Genomic DNA, 9,427 nt, shown 5'->3' on the forward strand with positions numbered 1-9,427 from the left:
TATATGCTTGGAACTTGAAGATCAAAATCGAACAATGATGGATGGGGGATGGGTGCTCTCGGCCGAGAACCAAGGGAGGGGAGAGAGGTGTAGTTTTGTGGTGATGTGTGGAGTGATTGATCTTGTGTGTATCAACTTGTTCTTATAGGCAAACTTAACATGTTTATCCAATGGGTTTGATGTTCTCTAGATATGAGACATCATGAAATATAAAATTCAAAAATGGTACAAGATTAGTCCCATGGTGACCGATCGGCCCAAGGGTGGGGGGGGGGGGGGTTTCCTAGTTCATTTCCAAGTATTAGTTGATGTTTAGTTAGGTTAACTAAGTTAGATTTAGGGATTAACTTGGTTAGTCACGTGTTGTGCTTTATGGCGAGTGTTAGGGTGTTCAAGGACCCTTAACTGGCTCAAAAAAAGACCAATAATATTTATGGCAATATTTTCATGTTCCGGGTATAGTCCGGTTGTTCGGTTGGATAGTAATCCGTTAAAGCGCTTAACAAAGCTTTTAAGTGTCGTAAATACCATTTTTAGTGACACAACTTATTCCTGACACTTTGGAAAGTGTCTAGTAATATTTTTCTCATGTTTTGGCACTTTATTAGCTAGCCAGAAGCTGAAATGTTAATTAAAGTGCTGTGTTTTGTGCTCAGTGTATGTTTTAGGCACATCCAGTCATCGTAACTTATTCCTAGAGACGCAGTTCTACAACCCTTGTATCCCTACACTCACTATGGGTGTAGTAAAATATTTCTGGCTCATACAGGCCTTAGAGGCAGTATCTGCCTGATGCTGGCTTTGTCAGCATGTTCGCTAGGTTATCTGTTCATAGTGCTACTGTGCTTTTGTGCATCATGTTTGTCACTAGAGTTCAGCATGTAAATAATGTAGTGACAGCAAATAGAGTATGATGCAAGTATGTACAAGTATCAACAGTCAAGTAGCAGTTCATCAGTAATTTCAAGTAAGCACAGTAATTAAGCAGCAATTAATTATTAATTAAATCGTACGGATACCTGGTTTAGTGAGGGTTGTCACACATAAACATGAAGGACGAAAAGTGTAATTTACCCTAATAATAATAAGAGTCAAATGCCATCTTAGTCCCTGTGGTTTGGGCCATTTTGACAGTTTAGTCCAAAGGTTTCATTTTTAGCCTATGGGTCCAAAAAGGTTTCACCGTTGCCATTTTAGTCCACTGGGTTAACTTTATCCATTAATTATGTTAACAAGAAAGGGAATTCGGACATTTTATATGACCGAGTTGCCCTTGTAGTTCACAGAATTACATATAAAATGACCGAATTGCCATCTCGTTTACAGAAAAAATGGATGAAGTTAACACCGTGGACTAAAATGGCAACGATGAAACCTTTTTAAACCACAAGCGAAAAATGAAACCTTTGGACTAAACTGAAAATATAACCCAAACCACAGAGACAATAACATTTATGATTTAACTCTAATAATAAAGAGTTAACTTCCATTTTGCTCCATGTGATTTGGTCATTTTAACGATTTTGCCCCAATAGTTTAAAAATAGCCATTTTCCTCCCCGATTTTTCTAACTTATCGTTATTTTACTCCCCGCCTCTAACTCCATCCAAAAAATCCATTAACTAGAAGAGTATTTTGGTAATTTTATAGATAAAAGCAAGGACATGTAAACTACCGAAATACCCCTATTTTTAATTGAACGTTTTTACTAAGTTAGAGCCAGGAAACTGGCGACAAACTCGAAAGATCAGGGAGAAAAACGGCTATTTTTTAAACTATTGGAGCAAAACCGTTAAAATGACCAAAACACTGGCACACGAAACTTAACTCAATAATAAAATACCCATTGTCAATTTGATCAAACTTTTATCCATGCAAGTGTTGATCAAACAAGAGAGAGAGTCCCAGTAGAACAATCAACCGAAAATGGAGAACCACAAGGCTGCTGCTGCTGCTGTTGCGTATCGTTTACTCAATCAAACGAAGCACAAATCTAACAAAATTCTTCATCAACGCCGATTGATCCCCAATTCCACTCAACTTAACCCATCATCTTCAACTTCAGGTACACATTGCCCTAATTATCAATAAGCAATTTCTTCTAGCTTTCACTTCGCTTTTGTGGGCTTTCAATTGCACTTGTTGTTGACTCTTTCTGTGTTAATTACTTGGTAATTTGGATTAAAAGATTAGATTTCTTGGTCTTGGTCTTGGACATTACATTATTATTTTAGGTTTAAATTTATTTTTTGGGTGTTTATCATTGGTTTATTGACATTAGTTTTTGCTTTGTGATTACTATGACTTGTTTGATTCGGTGGCGAAGCTTGACAATGAAGATGGGTTGAAAACTTATATACCCAAAAATTTCTTTAGAACTAGGGGGTCGAAAACGTATATACCAAAAAATTTCTATACGAAAACTACATATATAACATTATTGATCGAAAAGTTCGGGGGGCCGGCCCGGCCCCTCTTAAGCTGCGCCCCTTGTTTGATTTACGTCTTGTTGCAGGTTTTACACAAGCCTCTGTACCTCTAAACCAGTTTGTTGCAAGTTATAGATGGGATCTTCGGAAATCTTCGTTAATTCACACCCATCACAGGAAATTTGGATCAGTGGCCTCCACCATAGTTGAGAGAAACCCCAACTTTTCAACCATCAACCATGACGATTTGATCTACTTCGACAAGATATTAGGAGCCAAAAAAGTTATTCAAGACCCTGAAGAATTACAAACCGCAAACACAGATTGGATGCATAAATACAAAGGGTCAAGTAAGCTTATGCTCCAGCCCGAAAACACCACAGAGGTCCATAACATCTTTCTTTTGTCCAAACTGGATATTTAGGTTAGTCTCAATCGCGTATAATGATTGCACTTCATGTGTTTGACATGCAGTTGTCTCAAATTCTCGACTATTGCAATTCCAGACGTTTGGCGGTTGTTCCTCAAGGTGGAAACACGGGTCTTGTTGGAGGAAGTGTACCCGTGTTTGATGAGGTAACACAGGCGTGTAATATTTTCCGTTAGTTTCGAATTCATTGGTTTTACAACTTTGTGACTTTTTGCAGATCATTATCAATACTCGGCGCATGAACAGCGTTATTTCCTTTGACCAGGTAGGAGGTCAGTCTTCTCATATTATTAATCTCGTTACCTCTATAACATTTATGAAGTATGGTGAACAGTAGTTCACCTGCTTTGGGCCCAATTAATTTACGATTTTGTTCCCGCTTTAAAATTACGATTTTGCCATCAGTTTAAAATTACGTTTTTACCCTCAGTTCAAAATAAAATTATGTTTTTGCCCTCAGTTAAAAATTACAATTTTGTCCTCGGTTCAAAATTACGATTTTGCCCCGTTTAAATTTACAGTTTCGCCATTAGTTTTGTTTTGTTCCTCCCAGCTAAATTACGATTTTGCCCTCAATTTAAATTTGCATTTTTGTCATCGTTTTTGTTTGCTTTCCCAGTAAAATTACGATTTTGCCCCCAATGTATTACTACAGACACAAGATGAGGGAATAGTGTCAGGAAGCTACCTGACACTCCCCCATTGGCCCAACCAATTTACGATTTTATCCCCGCTTTAATATTACGATTTTGCCATCATTTCAAAATTACGTTTTTACCCCCAGTTCAAAATAAAATTATGCTTTTGCTCCCATCTAAAAATTACCATTTTGCCCTCGGTTCAAAATTACGATTTTGACCCCTTTAAATTTACAGTTTTGCCATTAGTTTTGTTTTTTCCCCACCCAGCCAAATTACGATTTTGCCCTCAATTTAAATTTACATTTTTCCATCGTTTTCCTTTGCTTTCCCAGTTAAATTACGATTTTGCCCCAGTGTAAAATTACAGTCATGCCATCGTTTTAGTTTTTTTTTACAAAACTATAGAAGTGCTTTGTTTTAATTGTTTGACTCGGTGTAATTTTTATTCGTGCCAGACGGCTGCCTGGAACACACTCATTTATCCTGAAAAATTACAATTTTGCCCCCTGTTTAAAATTATTGTTTTTCTATCCTTTTTGTTTTCCTTAAGCAAACGTATGATAGTGTTTTAATTTAGTTGGTTTACTCAATGTAATTTTTTTGGGATCATGTTATGAGTAGTATTTACAAGTAACCGAAACACAGACATACATGTTATGAGAGAGAAATATTCGGCATGGTGTCCCGCAACGTGGGCGGGGAAAATCTAGTATTGTTAAAATATGTGATCTTTTTGGTTGATGATTTTCATATGTAATTTCTTTGCAGGTTAGCGGTGTACTGGTATGTGAAGCAGGATGTATACTGGAAAATCTCATTTCTTTTCTTGACAAAAAAGGGTAATATCATTTTGCAGTGAATCTGTTGGACCGGTTTTGAGTAAAAAAACAAATTTGCAACAAATATTCTTTTGAGTAAAATGCCATTTTCGTCCCTGAGGTTTGGCCACTTTGGCGACTTTCATGCAAAGGTTTGTTTTTCCGCATCTGGATCCAAAAGGTTTGAAATTTTGCCATTTTCATCCAACTCGTTAACTCCATCCATTTTTCTCTGTTAAATGAGGGGCATTTGTCTTATTAGACTTTTTTATTAAAATAAAAAAACACTATTTGAAGAAGCCTTGCCGTTCCCTGCGGTCTTCTCGAACGACCTAGGGAGCTGTAAGTCGGTTTACTAGGTGGCATTTGTATTTGGCCATCTTGGCTGAAGGTGATTCTTCCTTATCGTTTGTCCATAAGAAATAAAGATCCACCTCTGTTGACTTTCTCCCCACCCAAACCCTTTAATCATCACAAAAATGTCTTAACAATATGAAAATACCCCTGACTTAACATTAAAAAATGGACGGAGTTAACGAGTAGGATGAAAATGGCAAGATTTCAATTTCAAACCTTTTGGATCTAGATGCGGAGCGACAAACCTTTGAACGAAAATCACAAAAGTAGCCAAACCTTAGGGACGAAAATGACATTTTACTCTATTCTTTTTGTAGATTATAAGATTTAAATTGGGGATGTCTCATAGACATATGAAACTGTTTTCCAACAAATCTAGAAAGATATTGGTGTTATATTTTGTAGTAGCTAAATTTAATACGCTCTCCTCCAAAATATCATTTGTTTTGTTTTTTCTCTTTAAAAAATTATATATTTCTTTTATTCCTTTAAATATAAACAACATACGAATATACTATTTCAGTTTTATATAATATATATATATATATAACTATTTTGTTAAATGAAATTGACGTAATCCAGTTTTTGAGTCCAGTGAACCGGTCCAGTATTCAAAACTTGCTTTCGAATCATTTGTGTGACATTCTAATTTGTATCTCGTTTCAGCTTTATTATGCCATTAGACTTAGGTGCAAAAGGAAGCTGCCAAATCGGTGGAAACATTTCGACTAATGCTGGAGGGTTGCGTCTAGTACGTTATGGATCTCTTCACGGAACCGTTCTTGGTATGCTTTTTACTCGTTTAAATATTAAAAATTACAGAACCCAGACATACGTATTCACATGTTTATGTTTCAGGGCTTGAGGTTGTTTTGGCGAACGGTAGTGTGATCGATATGCTAGGGACTTTGAGAAAAGATAACACTGGCTATGATTTAAAGCATTTGTTTATAGGTGTGACTGAACTTAAATACTATATAATTTAGAGTAAAATGTCATTTTCGTCCCTGAGGTTTGGCCGGTTTTGCGACTTTCGTCCAAAGGTTTGTTTTTCCGCATTTGGATCCAAAAGGTTTGAAATCTTGCCATTTTCATCCAGCTCGTTAGCTCCATCCATTTTTTCTTCGTTAAGTTGGGTATTTTCGTCTTTTTTGTTAACTTAAAGGGCATTTTGGTCTTTTTCAGGGCTATTCGGGATTTCGGTCTTTTTTGATAAAGTGAAAAAGACTGAATTTCCCTTACGGCTTTAAGTTAGCAAAAAAGACAGAAATACCCCTAACTTAACGGAGAAAATGGATGGAGTTAACGAGCCGGATTAAAATGGCAAGATTTTAAACCTTTTGGATCCAGATGCGGAAAAACAAACCTTTGGACAAAAGTCGCAAAACTGGTCAAACCTCAGGGACGAAAATGACATTTTACTCTATAATTTATATATTATCATAATTATAGTGTAAGAGTGTATTAATATTGGCTGATCCAATACTCTTGTATCTATTTACAGGAAGTGAAGGGTCTTTGGGTATCATAACAAAAGTTTCGATACTCACGCCTCCAAAGTTATCTTCGGTTAATATAGCTTTCCTTGCTTGCGAAGATTATATCAGTTGCCAGGTAAAATATTAATTTTTTTTCTGGATATAATGTACGTGTTAAAACTGAAATATTTATGCATCTTGTAAGTATATATCTAAATATCTAATCATTTACTTATGTTTGTCATCAGAAACTTCTATTTCAAGCTAAAAGAAGGCTCGGTGAAATATTATCGGCATTTGAGTTTCTTGATTCCCAAGCAATGAATCTGGTAAATAATTATTACCCGGGCACATTTACTTAAATTGTCTGCTATATTAGGTAAAGCTGTATAATTGATGAATAGTATCCACACTTTTTAATTTTTTCCCTTCAACTTTTAGCATTGACACTTACACCCCCTCAACTTTCTAAAATATTGTAATATGTCACTTTCACTCACTTTCACTATCTTACCTGCTTCTTTTTATGTATGTATCGGTAAAAATTCAAGTTGGTTTACGTTCGATGTAACTTTTTTCAGAAACGAGTTGGGTCAAATATAATACGTTTTCATGCTTATTTTTATGTACGTATGTGTTTTTTTGGAAACGAGTCGGGTTAATATAATACATATACTTATTTATGTACGTTTTCAGTTGATCTACGTTTTGACGTAAATTTTGTTCGGAAATGAGCCAGATCAAATATAATATGTTTTCATTCGACGGTATAAATTCAAGATATGTATATTTCGACGCCGTCACAACGCGCGGTGTATACAATTACTAATAATTGTTATTATTTGTGTTTTACAGGTTCTTCACCATCTAGACGGTGTCCGGAATCCATTGCCGTCGTCAATTTATAACTTCTATGTTCTCATTGAGACAACAGGCAGCAATGAATCTAACGACAAGTAATTTACCGCTATATAATTATATTTATTTTAATAACGGTCAACAAACGTATAAAAAAGTATATCTAAAAAGATTTAAACTCACATTTTAAGGGCAACGCTCGAGGCGTTTCTTCTTCACGCTATGGAAAACGGTCTGGTATCTGACGGTGCCCTTGCACAGGATTTTAGTCAAGCATCATCGTTTTGGCATATTCGTGAGGTTTGAAAATTGCAACCCAATGATTATAATTTGTATAATCACTATTTAATGTTAATATGCTGATTTTATTTGTATAATCACTATTCAATATTAATATGCTGATTTTATATATTTGTTTTCAGGGTATTCCCGAAGCATTACAGAAAGCTGGAGCTGTATACAAGTATGATCTATCATTACCTGTCGAAAAGATGTATGATCTTGTTGAAGAAATGCGCACACGTCTCGGTAACCATAATGATTCAGTTTGTTATACTTATGGCAATAAATTATCTGAATTTAATTTGAAAAAAAAATAAAGAGTAAAATGCGACTTTCGTCCCTAAGGTTTGGCCAGTTTTGCAACTTTCGTCCAAAGGTTTGTTTTTCCGCATATGGATCCAAAAGGTTTAAAATATTGCCATTTTCATCCGGCCTATTAACTCCATCCATTTTTCTTTGTTAAGTCAGGGGTATTTCCGTCCTTTTTGTTAACTTAAAGGGCAATTCGGTATTTTTCAGGGGTATCAGCCTTTTTACACAAAGTGAAAAGACCGAATTGCCCTTTAAGTTAACAAGACGGAAATACCCTTGACTTAACGGAGAAAATTGGATGGAGTTAACGAGTCGGATGAAAATGGCAAGATTTCAAACCTTTTGGATCCAAATGCGGAAAAACAAACCTTTGGACAAGTCGCAAAACTAGCCAAACGTCAAGGACGATAACGACATTTTACTCAAAAACAAATAAATAGGTGCGGCTGCAAATGTAGTGGGATATGGTCACCTTGGAGACGGTAACCTCCATTTAAATGTGTCGGCTCGACAATATGATGATGCTGTAAGATCTATGTTCCCATATTACAAAAATAAAAGTTGACATTCTGTTTTTATTTTTATTTCTTTTTTAAGTTCTGTAAAAAAAGTGCAGATTTTAGCACAAATCGAACCGTTTGTCTATGAATGGACATCCCAACACCGTGGGAGTATTAGCGCTGAACACGGGCTAGGTCTTATGAAAGCTGAAAAGATCTACTACAGCAAGTCTTCTGAAACTGTAAGTCTATTTGTTTTATTATTTTTTATTTTTTTATTGAGAGTATAAAAGATAATTAGTGAATGATAGTCGGTTAGTTACAAAGTTACTTGTACAGGTACAACTTATGGCTTCAGTCAAGAAATTGTTGGACCCTAATGGAATACTGAATCCGTACAAAGTCATCCCATCATCACTCGTATCCTAACTAAGGTTAGAAATTTATCTTTTTTATACGCTCACGGGTTACTATATTTTTTTATGGTGACGATGTCACAAATTATTTGTGGTATTGATTGGAATTTGTAAAGAGTATAATTTATTGTGTGTTTTACTGATGGGTGTTTAGGTACTCGACAAATAGGCGAGTAGTTTGATTGAAGTGTATGACTAGGTCTCCTTATTGATCTTTAGTGATGTGCATGATGTACATATGAAAGCATAACCAGCCATCTGCAAGCTTCCATGGATCACATTCTAATTCATGGGAAGTATAACACTGTTTTATAATGATTACAATCAAAGTTGTTCATTTTCAATCCTAGAAAGGTTACCAAGTGGGTTCTTTTAAACCCAAATTCGATGTCCACTTATCCAAAATATCAATCTCTCTCTCTCTCTCTCTGTGTGTGTGTGTGTGTGTATATATATAGAGAGAGAGAGACATGGATGTTCAATATATAGCCAATTTAAAAATGTTAGAACCACATAAAGAGTGGTACATATTGCTTTAACAGTGATATATGAGGCTGTTATGCGCTCTTCTACTTTATCCGACAAACATAACGTACTAGTGCTAATACGTTTTTCACATTCTACTAAAATTACATATATATTGAACGCTTTAATGTGGCGAGTAAAATATGATAACTTGTTAATTAGTGAACATCTTAGTAGGGCCAATGAGCAAAATTTTAGTAACAAGTATCCTTAAGTAATCTTTACCCTTTCATATTCTATGTTAACATGGGTAAAAAACAAGTTAGGAAGAGAATAAGTAAAAGGTGTGATCTTTATAGTGACATCCTTATAGTTCATGACACCTTACTTAGGGACTGTTTGGCAATCAGTAAGAGGTCTGAACCATTAAGAGCCAATATA

General features: G+C 35.4%; 1 protein-coding gene across 3 annotated transcripts; it reads left to right on the forward strand.

Moving 5' to 3' along the window:
• The first annotated feature begins 1,867 nt into the window (after positions 1 to 1,867).
• On the forward strand, positions 1,868 to 9,098 carry LOC110867933 (D-2-hydroxyglutarate dehydrogenase, mitochondrial). Of its 3 annotated transcripts, XM_022116990.2 has the most exons (16): positions 1,868 to 2,065; positions 2,516 to 2,814; positions 2,904 to 3,005; positions 3,077 to 3,124; positions 4,269 to 4,339; positions 5,342 to 5,460; positions 5,534 to 5,629; positions 6,180 to 6,289; positions 6,402 to 6,482; positions 7,009 to 7,109; positions 7,203 to 7,311; positions 7,434 to 7,539; positions 8,046 to 8,131; positions 8,222 to 8,347; positions 8,445 to 8,539; positions 8,676 to 9,098. In XM_022116990.2, exons 1-15 carry the CDS (start codon positions 1,927 to 1,929, stop codon positions 8,532 to 8,534), a joined length of 1,683 nt encoding a protein of 560 aa, XP_021972682.1. In that variant the 5' UTR covers positions 1,868 to 1,926; the 3' UTR covers positions 8,535 to 8,539; positions 8,676 to 9,098. The 3 variants fall into 3 exon arrangements, with proteins under 3 accessions (XP_021972682.1, XP_035831616.1, XP_021972684.1); XM_035975723.1 differs by lacking the exons at positions 8,445 to 8,539; positions 8,676 to 9,098 and having other exon boundaries at positions 8,217 to 8,347; XM_022116992.2 differs by lacking the exons at positions 8,046 to 8,131; positions 8,222 to 8,347; positions 8,445 to 8,539; positions 8,676 to 9,098 and adding an exon at positions 7,613 to 7,659.
• Positions 9,099 to 9,427: the final 329 nt, after the last annotated feature.

This window comes from Helianthus annuus, chromosome 7, assembly GCF_002127325.2.
Source record: "Helianthus annuus cultivar XRQ/B chromosome 7, HanXRQr2.0-SUNRISE, whole genome shotgun sequence".
In the NCBI taxonomy this organism is placed as follows: Eukaryota; Viridiplantae; Streptophyta; class Magnoliopsida; order Asterales; family Asteraceae; genus Helianthus; species Helianthus annuus.